This window comes from Oculina patagonica, chromosome 10 (genome assembly GCF_052425735.1).
Source record: "Oculina patagonica isolate OP01 chromosome 10, crgOcupat, whole genome shotgun sequence".
Lineage (NCBI taxonomy): Eukaryota > Metazoa > Cnidaria > Anthozoa > Scleractinia > Oculinidae > Oculina > Oculina patagonica.
The window spans coordinates 12,945,424-12,960,156 of record NC_135767.1 but is presented as its reverse complement, the minus strand read 5'-3'; the positions used below and the strand labels follow the sequence as shown (position 1 = coordinate 12,960,156).

General features: G+C 39.8%; 3 protein-coding genes across 4 annotated transcripts in view; 2 read left to right on the top strand and 1 right to left on the bottom strand.

Moving 5' to 3' along the window:
- LOC144629195 (mediator of RNA polymerase II transcription subunit 20-like) overlaps positions 1–14,733 on the top strand; it is a 316,942-nt gene that overhangs the window by 104,504 nt on the left and 197,705 nt on the right. The window lies entirely within an intron of this gene.
- LOC144628964 (voltage-dependent L-type calcium channel subunit alpha-1D-like) overlaps positions 1–14,733 on the bottom strand; it is a 41,880-nt gene that overhangs the window by 7,225 nt on the left and 19,922 nt on the right. The window contains exons 18-35 of one of the 2 annotated variants that reach the window (XM_078487096.1): positions 14,339–14,549; positions 13,682–13,748; positions 13,306–13,381; positions 12,725–12,821; positions 12,246–12,375; positions 11,727–11,786; positions 11,465–11,571; positions 10,948–11,035; positions 10,709–10,816; positions 6,790–6,842; positions 6,473–6,518; positions 5,917–6,017; positions 4,491–4,692; positions 3,574–3,732; positions 2,863–2,973; positions 2,407–2,490; positions 1,274–1,354; positions 662–781 (exon numbers count right to left, since the gene is read on the bottom strand). In XM_078487096.1, coding sequence (XP_078343222.1) covers positions 662–781; positions 1,274–1,354; positions 2,407–2,490; positions 2,863–2,973; positions 3,574–3,732; positions 4,491–4,692; positions 5,917–6,017; positions 6,473–6,518; positions 6,790–6,842; positions 10,709–10,816; positions 10,948–11,035; positions 11,465–11,571; positions 11,727–11,786; positions 12,246–12,375; positions 12,725–12,821; positions 13,306–13,381; positions 13,682–13,748; positions 14,339–14,549 — 1,901 coding nt within the window. The remainder of the gene's footprint in view (positions 1–661; positions 782–1,273; positions 1,355–2,406; positions 2,491–2,862; positions 2,974–3,573; positions 3,733–4,490; positions 4,693–5,916; positions 6,018–6,472; positions 6,519–6,789; positions 6,843–10,708; positions 10,817–10,947; positions 11,036–11,464; positions 11,572–11,726; positions 11,787–12,245; positions 12,376–12,724; positions 12,822–13,305; positions 13,382–13,681; positions 13,749–14,338; positions 14,550–14,733) is intronic. The other variant, XM_078487097.1, reaches the window with a different exon arrangement.
- The window catches only part of LOC144629091 (uncharacterized), a 209,956-nt gene continuing 200,493 nt past the window's right edge, over positions 5,271–14,733 (top strand). Inside the window, exon 1 of the mRNA XM_078487278.1 lies at positions 5,271–5,297. The gene's annotated coding sequence lies outside the window, so the exon portion shown is untranslated. The remainder of the gene's footprint in view (positions 5,298–14,733) is intronic.

The window sequence follows — 14,733 nt, the reverse complement described above, 5'->3', positions numbered from 1 at the left end:
ATACAGTTTGACAAAAGTGAGGTCATCTTCTAGTTAACAAGTCCAAATTTGATTTCCTATTATAAAGTGAAAGAAAAATTACAAGTTTTTGCCGGGCGGCCCCCTTTTATGAGGTCTTCTCGTTCAAACTGTTTCCAGTGTAAGGGTTGCCATGTCCTTCCAATTCTTCAGAATTGTTTGCATACACATTTTTAAATAAAATGTCCTAATAACGTACTTAGGTTTTCCACTTTTTAAGTGTTATATCTGTTTCATGTTGTCTTGATGGACTGATTGTGAAATTTTCAGTTAAACTACGAAATTCCGTGCAAAATTGTACTAAGTATAATCTATGGCTAAGGACCAAGTTACCTAGAAAGGAACTAGACGCATACTGCGTGTCTGGCTTCTCTCGGGTCCGCGGCCCCCTCCCCCCCTCCCCCGTGCGCCCCCTCCTCCCCCGCCGCTCCCCGCCCCGTTCGTCCCTCCTCCCTCTCTTCCCCCCTCGTTGGGGCGCGCTCTCGGTCCGCCCCGTCCCCCCCCTCCTTCTTCCGTCATCGGTCCCCTCCGCTCCCCTCGCGACTCTTCTCGCGCGCGGCGTCGGGGCGCGGGATCCCGTTCCTTTTTCCGCTCTCCGTGGCGAGTAATGATTCGCACTGGGGCCCATTACGAGTAAGCTCACCTGAAACGACTTGATAAAGGTCCAAAGAAGAGTCTTGATCCCAGACCCCTGGTTGAGCAGCTTCACCAGACGCAGGGCGCGAAACAAACGAAAGAAGCCAAAAGCAAACATCTGTTCACTCTGAAGAAAAATAAGATAAACAAATACAAAAATATTACCGCCGAGCCGTTCGATCCACCAAGACTGCTGAGACGCAAACATGGGATGAAAACGTGTTTAAATTAAAAATGCCTTTTAATTTTTTTTGCGAGTTTAAAACAATTTTTATTTTGTTCAATGACGTTTTAAAGTTTTATCGTATGAAAGAGTCATCATCTGTAGTGCTTTGACTTGACTATGCATGACAGCAAGTTAATATGTCTGTGATTTTTTTTATAAATTAGTAATCAAGCTTTTAATATGACTGTGTTGATGCAACCGTTTTAGTCTTAAGATTTTGATTTCTTTTTCTTAAGGTTTAGTTAACGTGTTTATAAGTCTTATATTCGCTGTTGAAAAGTCATTTTTAAAACTTCATTCAAACTCAGTCGTTAAGAAAGAAATACGGCCGATTCTTTAAAACAAAACGTTAATCGTGTTTATGTAACATGGAGTGTTCGTTTATGGTCTTACAATTCTCTGAATTTGTCCGTCGGAGCCGCTTTCCAATGCTAATTCCAGCTCCGAAATACCTCGATGTCTTCTGAAAACGTCCTATAAAGGTAAAGTGGTCTTGTCCCTTAGCTTGGTTTAGTATGTAATGTTCAGCATTAGCCCCTTAAATAGCGCACTTTAAGCAAAATTATAGAAATGATTCAAAGGTGATTTAGACGATCGTTTAAACTTGTAAATGGGAGTTAAGAAAATGTAAAGGTAAAACAACTTTATCTGTGAAAGGTTTTTGTTTAGTGATAGAAACTTGTGGGGTTACGTATATGAGAAAACATCTGTATCAAACAAACATAATATAATTATTTAAGAATTTTAACTGGCTAGAAGGCTGACCAGGAGGCTAATTTATAAAGCGTTGGAGGAGGATGAGAAGGAGGAGGAGGAGGAGGAGGAGGAGGAGGAGGAGGAGGAGGAGTTGAATTTGGGTCTACCGAACATAAATCCATCTAGTGAAAGGAGGGGGACGTGAACCCGAGACCCCCGGATATGTCCAGCCGCGTTCCCTTAACTAGTGTTGTAAGTAACTCACTAGAGAGTGTTCAAGACCTTGTACAAAGAAAGTCCGCGAAGAAGCCGAGACCCGACCAAACTACAATTATAATAGATATTCGTGGATTGAATACATGTCCAAAATGTTAAGTGTTAATGAGAATAAACCAGTTAAATGATACGGTACAATAAAAAAAAAATAAATGGATCATTTAGAGAGCTATACATTTATTTAATTAACACGACAAAAGTCGAAATTAAAAAAACAAACATTAAAACAGTTCGTGTACTTAAATAACTTTAAGGGCAGCAGGGCGTTATTATAAACATTCAAGGTTTAGCAGAAAGCAAACTTTCATAAAGATCTTAATGTAATGGTTACCAACAAATGAGCAGAGCCGGCCAATGGCAATGTATATTGATGTATGTTAATGTATGTGAAGCTACTGCGAGGGCTTACAGGTAATTATTGATTTATCAACTCATAATTTATACGAAGAAGTAATGCAACTGAACTAACCCAAAGCAAAACTTGTTAAAAGGGTGTAATAAATGCGCGTGTATATTTGTCTCCTTCAGATTATTTTCCCAGTGAATGAACTTACCGATACTTCATTCATGGTAATATCAACAATACTCCCAACAACAATAATGAAGTCAAAGAGATTCCATCTATCTATAAAGTAGTTCTGTGAGAAGGGAAATAAAAGAAAAAAAGATTTTTAAAATACGAAGAATACTATCGTAATAAAAATATCATTACTATTTTTTTGGCCTTGGCTAAATTGCTTATTCGTCAGGCACATTTGGAAATTTAAAACGCAATTTTCGAGATTTACACTACCTTACTGCTCTATGGTGTTCTCTACCTTAGCAATAATAAAAATAACAAATAGCAAAAACGCAAAGTATTAGTAACGAAACCTTCAGCCATGTCACTCATAAGGTAGGGAGCACTCCTATTTTCTTCCCAGCCGCGTTACTTGGATCGTCACGCAACGCTCCCCTCCAGTGGCGAGTTACGTTGCGTGACACCCATATTCTTCAAACGTGGTTCTTACCTTGGGTTTGAAAGCTACGAGCTTGAGTATACATTCCAGAAGAAACACTGCAGTAAAGCCGATATTGAAGCCATCCAGTACTCGGGTGTACAGCTTAGGTTCTTGGTAATACTGAAAAAAGAAACCAGTTCACAAATTACCCACAACGAATTAAATAAAAAAAAAAATAGTGAGTTATTTCGCCTACGGAGAGCAGAAGCAAGCAAATCAGCCTGATTTAATATCAAACTTTCTTTATCTTTACATGTAGAAACTGTTACATGTAACATATTTCCTGGATTTTCTTTGCATGAAAACAAACAACAAATTCCTTGATTTACTCCACTGCTTTTTTTCATTATTTTTTTCATTTATTTTTGAAAGTTTTGTGAAATCGATATCTATAAAACAAAGTTTTACAAACAAAAGCCTGCAAACAATATATATAAAGTAGGTCAAGCGGATGTGATTTTCATCCGCGTTCTTTCGTTGCTTTGCAAATTGCTATGTTTCTTTGAATAGCATTCTGCACTAAAATTGATCTCAGAAACACGCCCTTTGTCTCCTTTCTAATTTTAAACCGTCTGTATAAGAAAGCTGGAAATATAAAAAATAAAAGAACTTTTGTTAGAACATGTTTTCGTGACGTGCGTAATTAAAGATGAAAAGTCACGCCATACTCTCGTGGTCACGCAAAATCTGTTTTGCATTAAATAATTCATTTGAACATACCTGCATCATCAAAACCACTGTGTTGCACACAATAAACGCGAAGATGAGGTATTCAAACGCCTGTGACGTCACCACACGCCATATATGGAACTGCAGACGATTATCGGGTATGTAGCGTCTCAAAGGTTTGGCTTTGAGGGCAAATGCAATACACTGGCGCTAATGAAGTAAAGAAAAAATGCAGGATTAACTTATTGTCAAAATTCTGGCGCGCTGATTGGTCGAGAGTTGTGCTCAGTTAGGCCCAGGCTAAACGTCGAACTTCACATGAGACGAACTAAATAGCAGTTTTGGTCGACCCTTACAGGTAAAGCTCGACCGTTGGCTCAAACGTCATACATAATTTGTCGAACCAAATTCAGAACAGCAAGAACAAATATTTCAAGACTAAAAAAAAATTAACATACAAAATTAAAATTTATTCATTAATTTCGTTTCATGAAAAGATCGACGTTTGACCCACAGTCGATCTTCACGGGTTCTCAGACGGATAGAACGGTTTGGTCGATCTTAATTCAGTCGGACGAACTCAACTGAGTCAAACGTCGAACTTATGAACCTAATTCGCTCAGTTTAGTTCGTTTCATGTAAATTTCCACATTTGGCCCGGGTCGCCTTAAAACTGCAATAACTGAGAAGATAGGAGGTCACTAGTTTTGCTCTTTCACTGAAGGCTGTCATTGTGTTGGATCTAGGGCTAAAATGATTGTTTTTCGTAGGTCTTCGTTCATACCAGCCGATCGGGACGACCATAGGAGAACCCTCGATCTTTTCCAAGCGCTTTGATCGCCTACGATCGGCTCAATATTTGCAAATGATCGGTGGGACAGAAACGATCGGGGTGATCATATGAGAACCAGGCTTAACAATGTACTAATGTTGCAAGGAGAATTTAAGCGTCAATCGGTGTAACTCACCTGATTCTTGTCCAGTTCACATCCTTTGAACTCTTCTTCTCCTTCGCTCTGAAAGGTCACGATCACAAAGCCGACGAAGATATTGACCATGAAGAAAGCGATGATGATGATGTAGATAATATAGTAGATGGCTACCCATGGACGATTGTTCTGAAAAGGACCTTCATCTACAGCGGTAGAGTCAATGGAGTTCTCCAAGATACTGCCAAACAAAGAAGTGAAAACAGTGTTCAGATATCTTCAACAATGAGTGACTCTGAATTGAGAAAACATTGACTGACTGACTGTCAGTCACTGACTGACTGACTGACTGACTGACTGACTGACTGACTGAGCACGACAAAACCGCACTAGCGCTTCAATAGCCTTTTAACAATTGAAAGAGATGCCTTTTGGAGCCAATCAGATTGTGAGCTTGCGGCCGGGTTGTTCAAAGTACAATTAAGCTAATCCAGGATTAGCGTGAATTTTGATTTCAGTTTTTCAACGTTTAGTGATGTTTTTCTGTTTATATTTTCTCTCTTCCAGTTTTGACGTTGACCAATCTCAAACTCAACAAGACATAAGCAGTAAAAAACTTTTATACAAGAGAAATTGAACCCTCGATCAACTTTTAATCCTGGGTTAGTGTTAATCGGCTTTAAACAACGCGCACGCTTGCAAGTCATTTAACGCAAACTCAAGCGTTCCTTACACATCATATTCACACTGATGAAGGAGTAACCCCAAAACGTGTTTTGTACAGCCTTTAAAGTACCGTCGCTTGCATATAAGCGTGAACACGTGCCGCCGAAACATGATCTTATTGTATCAAACGTGGCATGATTGGTCATCAAACGTTTGAAGTTAAGAAGACCCTTACGGCAACTTTCTCGCCGAAACTTCAACACATTCCGGTTTCGAAACAGTCGAAATGGCGGAAAGATTGGATAAATTGATCGACAAATTGATCCTGATCTGTGTCGATATGCATTTGCAGGTTCACTCGAATCACTTCTGTCGCAAAGTTTCGCCTGTTCTCAGTGTTTATGGTGAGCATTTTCATTGTAACTAAATATGATAGTTATATGCATTGTTCATAAAATTATAATCTCAAGTAGCTAATCTCAATATCCTGTAAAACGCTTCTGTTATATGTACGCTGTATGGTCTACTGTAACTTAATCTTGTAAATACTATCAACACTAATAAAAAAAAAAATAAAAATAAAAAAATTTTGAGCGTGAAAGTTGCCGTTACGGTCTGCTAAACTTCAATGTTTCATGACGAAACATGCCATGTTTGATACCCAATTAGATCATGTTTTGGCGGCTCATGTTCACGCTTAGATGCAAGCGACGGTACTCCAAGAGCACTATTGAACACTTATTGATAATTAGTTTGAGTGCTACGCAGCAACTCTCTTTTTTGTCGCATGCTCACTTACCTTGGCCACCCCTCGAAGGTCATCACAGTAAAAAGCGTCAACATTGCGTTACCAACATTGTCAAAGTTGAAGTCGTGTCTAAGCCATTCTCTCTGTTTTTCCTGTCATCAAGAGAAGTGATTTTCGATTAATGACTTAATTACCAAAGTGTTTCTAAACCAAATGATCCCTTCTTGTGAAACTGTACATACCGTATGGGTTTCTATTGTGTTGTGTGACTAGTTTAGTGTTGCGTGATAAGTCTATTACTGAGTGACCAGTGCTCGCCCATGTAAGAGAACATTACAAGCGTGACCAGTGTTGTAACGCGTGACTACTGTAATTGTACATAACCAGTGAACTGTGTGTTTCTTATGCGTGACGGGTCCAAGACAGGCAACAAAATTAAACTACATTATGGCCAGGCCATATCCCCCACCGGGAGGCAAGGAACTAAGAGAGAGAGAGAGAGAGATGGTCAGGCCAGTGTAATAGTCAGTGACTAGTGTAGTGCGTGCTGTGCGTGACTACTATAGTGGTGCGTGACCATTTAAGACTGCAATAGAGCGTGACTTACCACAGGGTTAGACAATCCAGGGCCTTTGAACTCGACATAAGTTCCCCTAAAAGAAGGCAAAGCAAACTGGATTAATAACAACATCTTTGTTCTACCAACACATAAGGCAATTGTAACAAACAGGAGAATGGCTTGAGATACGTTTAAAAAATCGAGGCAATTTCTCTTTGGTCATGGTGTGATCATTTCCCTAAAGGTTTACCCTGCACTTTTATCCAAATTCTTTTCACGTTTTTCAGTCAAAACGTTTTAACGAGAGAAAGAGGTGATTTTTTATTATCAATTTGTTAAGTTTGTTAAGAATAATTGCGACTTACCGACATTCAACTTCAAATTTCTTTTCTTCGTCAGTGCAATAAAAGAATGTTCCCTGTATAGAGAAACAAAGAATGATATAAAAGCCGAATGGTTAGCGCGCTGGACTTCGGATCGAGCGGTCCGGGTTTGAGCCAAGGCCGGGATCACTGCCTTGTGTTCTTAGTTAAACACTTCACTACCATAGTGCCTCTCGGCCAAGCCTCCATGCTGATGACGTAGCTCCAAAGAGATTCGTAAAAGGTCTCTGATTGGTTGTTACTTACGTGCAAAATTTTATTACCAAGCAACAACCAATCAGGGACAACACACGGATCTCTCTAGGGTTACGTCATCGGTACGGGATACTTTGAATCAAATTTCAGACGTCCCTCTGGCGGGAATTAACTAAACTGAGGCCCTGTCCCCAGGGGGGGGGGGGGTACTCCGGGATCCAAGTGACGGGGATGTGCGAAGGATTTTTTGGGGGTCGAAATTTTCGATTCCGGGATTTTTTTGGGAATGAGAATTTGACAGGTATTTTTTTGGGTGACTTGATTTACATAGGCAAGGCTGCTGCCTAACGGGCGCCCGGTCGCCAGGGGCGCCTAAGTTACGAGTGCGGGCGACTGAATTTTTGTTCAAGGAGCCCGCATGGGCGCCAAAACATTGATCTTCCACTCCCATCCTTTGACTTCATTTTCCTTGTAACCTTGTTTCATTGGCATAAAAAATCCCATTTAAAACAAAAAACTGCTTCATTTTAAACGGAAATGCTAAAATTGTTCGCCTTTAGCGTATCAAGTACGTGACGTGTCTTTGCAAAATTTAGCAACTTCGAAAACCATTCGCTTTCAAGTGTTTAGGACTGGGTCTAACTTCCAAATATGGAATGTGTTATGTTCTGGATTACGTTTCATTTGCTTCGTTGTCGTTTCGGAGAATTTTCGAAGTGAATCTGAAGAAATATATTTTACGGATACAAAAGTGAAATCTATCTGTTTGCTACTACAGTCATGGATCAGGTCTGAAATAATTTTAATCTGCAAACGCTTGATACGAAAACATTTCCGACAGGCTTAAACTTACGTAAAACAACGTGCAAATATCGTGATGTGTACACAAACTTACGTGGCGTGTTTTACATGTAATTCAGCTTAATCTATAAAGCATTGAACGCTTAACTTTAGAATGAACATAAAGTGTATGCCTCTTTCTTTTCATGTGACATTTCATATCTGCTGCCGCTTTTTTGTGGACTAAGGTTGTTATTTTCAACGAACTGTTTCATGTTTTCGCATTTATAATGAGGAGCATTCTCGGGCATTGATCCGTAACTAGCAAATTTTTGTGCTGGAAACCTCAATTCTTTTTGCCTGCTCAGATGTTCAGTTTGAATAAAATGAATTGCTTTTGTTACTACATTAATTTTATAAACAACTTATTTGATGAGTTAAGTAATTTGAAGTGTTTTCACAATTTAAATTTTCTGTTCTATTTTTGTCAACTGGTTATCATGTAACAAAGATAAGATCATAACTTAATTAAAGTGTTTACACAGGTGTTTTTGACTTCTTATTGCCTTTTTCTAAATTATTGCTTCTTTTTTAACCTTGATTACTAAAATATTAATTGAACTGGATTTTCCTGCTTCATGCTCATTGATTTTCTATGTGAAAAAACTAATGAAAGTACATGAAATGCACTCAGACTGGCACTGGCTTAACAAATTAATGAATAAATCGTTCGTGCTTTCAACTAAATGCATCCCAGTTTTCATTGTTGGTTTATTTCTCCCTGCCCAGCTAGTGATTTAACCCACAGAGGGGAGAGATAATATATATTGCTGATATTGATGACTTATCAAACTTCTTTTCTCTGGGTCTCTTAGGTTGCTGCAGAGTAAAAAACAGTTTTATGGGGAGACTCTGCCCCAGGGTACCCTTACCCTTTTTATATACCCTTTCTGTAACCTCATTCCCAGGATCTCATGAACGAGGTTGCCATTTTTGGTATGTAAAAGCGCCCCTTACCCTTTTAGAAACCATATGCCCCCTCATGAAGATGACACCCCTTTCACATACCAACAAAAGGAATACTACATCTTTTTACTTATTTTTCACTTGAATAATAACACTTTAAAAGACTTATTAAATGACTTGATCATTTGGTGGGTCTGTTCAAGCATTATGAAGGGTTCTTTTAATACTTTAAAACCAGTTTTCCCTCCCCTTTTGTATAGTCTGCAACTCATGAAATCCCCCCCCGGGGGGGGGGGGCACCCGGTATATTTTTGGGTGGGGGTGTGCCGCTGAGAATTTGAAGCCCTTACCCTATACCGGACCATGTTCAGCTGATTTTTGCAACCCTATACTAGACTAGACACTGAAAATCCCTACCCTATCCCAGACTTGCATTTTGTTAGAACTGTATCATTATCAGTGTTTTAATTGAAAACCATCTGTGAACAACGATGCCGCGATGATTTTATTTACATTTAGGAAAGCCTCTTTCTCTTCCGAGTTTTTGGACTATATTCGTCATACCGTCGATTGGTTTCCCGGCAAATGCTACCCTTTTCTAGACCAAAACTCTCTGAAATTTCTATACCCTATCCCAGACTAAACTGCTTGAAAACCATACTCTTCACAGCGGCACATACCTATATAGCTCATGTATGGGAGTGCCCCCCCCCCCCCCACCCTTTTATATACCTGGAGCCTGAAAAAGGTATCCCTGTTAGATGGAGCCTCCAGGCCGTATTTATTCAATTAAGCGCCCAACCTCGAATAAGCGCCCACCCTATAGGTAGGAAAAGTCAATAAGCGCCCAGCCTCGAATAAGCGCCCACCCCCACCCTCCTAAAATGAGGGCATAAAAGGAATTTTGATTATTGTTGATGTTGAGATTAAAATTGACTAAGTAATACAAAGAGACTATCCCGAAGACCAAAATTTTTTATTTTTTTACTGAAAGTTTTTTAATGAACATTTAAAATTCAGCTTAAGTACACCTTCACGTTTAATTATAATACATTGTTTTCTTGCAAAATAAACGTACTACTTGCAAAAAATGGTGAAAATTTATTAAGCGCCCAGCCTCGAATAAGCGCCCACCCTCAAGATCCAAAAATTTAATAAGCGCCCAGGGCGCTTAATCGAATAAATACGGTAGTCCACTATAGGGAGTACCCCTAGGGGACATTCGGGTATATTATAGCTATAGCAATAATGTTGGGGGAAGGTTCAATCCCTGGGCCCCTCTCCTAGGCCACATAGTCGACCACATATTTGCCTAGGTAACCCCCCCCCCCCCCCCAGATTTGTCTTCGGCAACTTTAGCTGGGCTCCTAACATAATGGCTTGGGCTACTAAATTTTGAAGTTAGGAGCCCGAAGGGCTCCTAAAAATTTCCTTAGGCAGCAGCCTTGATAGGGGATTATTTTTGGGTATTAAAATCACACTAAAGTGCCTTGGCGCGACCTTGGCAATTTAGGGGTAATTTGACTACGGATTTTTTTGGGCGTTTTTTTTTTGGTCCAGGGACTTTTTTGGGTAATGTCGGGAGACTTAGGGATTTTTTGGGGTCCTGAGTTTTGCCTCCATTCGATCAACCCCGTCACTTTGATCCCGGAGTACCCCCCCCCCCCCCCCCCGCCTTGTCCACATTAATCCGGATAAATTTGAAAACGATACGCTTCATCGCACGTATCATTGCAACGCATGCACAGAGCTATTGTAGAGCTAATAAACCTTTTGTTTTGACAGAGATCACAAGACTTTTCGCCCGTTTTCGCCGTCCACACAAGTGCGTTTTCAACGGTTGGCCTATCCAGAGAAAAAAAAGATGCGTTATCAAATTTACCCGGATCAGTGTGGACAGGGCCTGAAAGAAGCATATCTACTTATGTGACATATTGCATACATAAGCACAGAATCTTACCTTAAATAGCTGAACTCCAATAACAGCAAACAAAAACTGGAACAGCATCGTGACAAGCATTATGTTCCCAATCGTTTTGACGGCTACAAAAACACATTGCACTACATGCTGTGGAAATGAAGGAATAACAGAGACGGTTAAACGAAATTCATATGGAAATATGAAGGAAACGAAATGAGCTTAAGAATTACCAAAGAGGGACAGGTAGTTTGTTTTGCTTGTTGGTTTGTTTATCTTACCTTTAGACCTTTGGCTCTGTTGATCGCTCTCAAAGGTCTTAACACTCTTAGAACCCTGAGAATTCTCACCACAGAAAACTGCGAATCTCTGAAAAAAGACAAAATTAATTATCGCAACTGAAATGAAATTCCTGAGAGGTTTGTTACTGTCAGAAGCATCGTTAGCTTCACAAATGCTCCCTACTAGTTTTTCAGAGGTTTAGAATTTCTCTTGTTTTTTTAGAGTTACAATGGGGTGTCGTAACCATTATAAGCTTTGTATGAAAGACCACCGTAACTCTCATTTGGTCGCTACACACGGGGTGTACTACTTTCGAAATTCCACGGTAATGCTTTTCTTGTAGTTTGGTGTCTAAAATGGTGTATTCTACAATTATTCTCTAATGCTCAAGAGTATCAATCTTACCTTACCGATTTACTCATTTTAGTGACGCTATACTAAAGATTTCGCACCCAAACAGGCTCGTCGAAGGAACTATATCATAACTTTGAAACACTTAGGACGGGTCGGACTTACCTTAGGACGATTGATATTACAGAAACAGATACGACTAATAAATCCAGTAGATTGAAGGCGCTGCGGCAGAAGGAACCCTTGTGAAGAATAAGACCATAGGCAATAAACTGAAAGAGAATAAGGACAAAAATTAATCTAAGAGTCGTCCACATTTCATAAAAATCTTCAAACCATTCCTTTTCGAAAGAAAAAAAATTCGGACGATGTGACAGAGATTTACCACCCGCGACTTAACAGCCCAAACCTATAGAGCTTGTGTTACCTTGAAAAGAATCTCCAAAGTGAAGACGGAAGTGAAGAAATAGTCAAAGTAGTTGAGAACCTTTAAGAGAGGAAAAAGGTATGTTAGCAACAAAACGATTAAAGCTTTGATAAGCACCATGCCTTGCCTGTAAACGCATAAAAGCTATCTACAGACTACTTTTGCACAAAAAGGCAAATTTTCCTAAAGAAAGGATTTTATTGGAATACGTAAATGTTGTTTACGGGGCGTTTCTGAACAGCAAAAAAAGTCGCGTATGTAACGAGCCCCAATCATCGGGCATTCATGTAGAATTCGAAAAATAAAACCGAAAACGTGTCCACCCTTTCTAATAAAACTGCCAAGTAAAATGTATTTTGAATTAGCCTTACATTGTCAAGCAGAAAAGGAAGGGAGAAAGAAAATCGTCAACTAGGGAAAACAATTTTATTGACAAGTTCCAAGAACTACAGCGAGAGAATTGCATGACAATAAAAAAAGAGTTGCTATTTTGAGCTTTTGAGCCTTAAGAGACCGTACCTGATTTCTCTTTGCACTAGCATTGAGTGGATCTTCAGCCGCTAACAATATACTGCTAATTATGATGAGGCACAGAATGAAATTCACAAAGTACGTGTTGGTGGCGATCTTGTAGCAGATGACACGGATTCTGAAAAGGAACAATAACAATATAATTCAGCTGTTTTCGATTGATTGTCAAAAGTAAAAACGTGGTCGTTTTCGTTTTGTGACTCGGCTAACACATGTTTTCCGAAGCTGGAATCGGATTCTTGTTTTCCCACGGTTTGCATGGGTTGCATGTTTTCCCGCGCATGGTACCAGTTGCATGTTTCCCGCGCGCAATGGCACCGTTTGTATGTTTCCCGCGCCTGGCACCGTTTATGTGTTTTCCCGCGTTTGACACATGTTTCATGTTTTCCCGCGCTTGACACCGGCTGCATACTTTAACTTTGGTGCCGATTTCGCGGCAACTATTTGCAAAGTGCTCTAATACTTACATGTTAGTTGGCGAGAAAATAAAAAGTGCGGACTCTGGAGGCATGGGTGCCTTGTCTATATCCACAGTAGAAGAACCACTTGCGCTTTCATTGTTGTCTAAAATGACAAACACACACGTTAAAGGAGCCGCGTCACACGGATTTCGCAGCTGTTTGGTCTAAACTGTTCTGAAATTACCAGTAGGCAACTTAACCCATGAAAAACATCTTAATCAGCGGATAGAAATCAAGCTACGACTATAAATGTCGATTTTTGAAGACGCGCGGAAATAACTTGAAAAGTTGAGCTTTAACTTTCAAGTTGCAATCTATTTCCATTCGAGCCACTCGCAGCCAAGGAAACTCGTTTTAACGAGAAATTTTCAATAAAATGGGCTATTATTTTTAGGTTTCTCGCGACACAAGATAAATTGTGGCTGTTCAATCTGGAATAATAATAATAATTAATAATTTAATATTTATAATGCGCACATTATACATGTAAAGACAAAGCCTCTTTAAACATAAGTGAACAAGAAAAAAGATAAGAAAAAAAGCAAAGATGAAGACACCGTTGGATGGACAAAAGCCGCAAAACTCACTGTTCATGGCAGTTTTCGATCCTCCGCTTTCGGAATGGTCTGATGACTGGGCCTCAATGTCAGTGTGGGACGCTGTCTGTAGGATTAATTGTTAAAAAAAGGTTTTTGATTTATCTACCACAACAAAAAATAAGCAAAAAACATGAAAAGATTGAAAAAGATGTGCTGGGCTTTTATCAATTTAAACTTAATTCAGCAAGAACTGAATTTTTCGGGCTTCTTTCTTTGCAATTTCTTTTATTACAAATTCACTGCGAGGGTCATTTCTTTAGTTTACATTACGATCTTATTGGGGAAAGAGAGAAAAACAAGTGACACGCAAAATTGAGTGACTAAAAGAACAGCACAGAAGCTCACAACAACGTTTTCAACTTACTCTTGCAACACCATTCCCGTTTAAAGTTCCTGTAGAATGAAGTTCTTGCGTGGACTTGTCTAATGTTCTGGAAGAAAAAGAAAAAAAGTTTATTGGTTGCAACGTGACTCTCGCTCTCGAAGATGAGACATTTCTTTGAGTTCTGAGCATTAAACACTCAAGCGAACAAAAAGTAAGCCTTGAAACGAGCTTCACGTAGAAGTCAATTCCGGGTATAAGTATTAGGCTGCGTTTACACTTAAGTGCCTGGACACGGTACTCGAGTACGATTCTCGCTGGGCACTAAAATTAATGTGAACTTACTATTTTTCCAAGTACCCACGCTACCGGCCCCCATGCTTGGTTTCTGTGTCTGAACATGGCGCTATTTTTGCCGGTGCTCAGGTTCCAGTGCTCGGGCACAAAGTGTGAACACGGCTTTAGACTGAAGACAGCAAGGAACCTATTTTTTAACAATATATATACTAGGGCTACACGTCATTGTGACGCCACAAGGGTACTACGTCATGCTGCTTAGCAACACCTCTGACAAAAAACCCGGGCTCAATCCATTTATTCGAAGAAATTTTAAGGCGCGAAATCTACTCGTTCTTCAGACTGCAGCGGAGTCGCATTATTGACCTCCCCATTCCTCGCACACAAAACGTCAGCTCTTACATGTTTGACCGTGAGGCTGAACTGTGATTGGGCACCACATTTCCATCCTGGTCCAGTTTGCTCTGCGACTCCATGGAACCTTTCATTTTCAAGGCTTCCTTTTGCTTCTTTTCCTCCTTCTTTCTTTTCTTCTCTTCTTCCATTTCTGTTAAATTCTCGGCATCGGCCAGATTGTCGACGGCAATGGCCAAGAATACATTAAGAAGGATATCTGAAAAAAGTCAAGGAAGACCGCATAGCGGTGTTCGTGTAGCCGTACCCACCCCTTAAGGGGAGGGGTGATGCTACATTACGGCAAAACCAAAAGAAATTCACAAAAATTTGCTTACAACAGCGAGGTAACATATAATAAAATTACGAAATAAGAGCTTTCTAGGCTTATATTTTGTCGAACG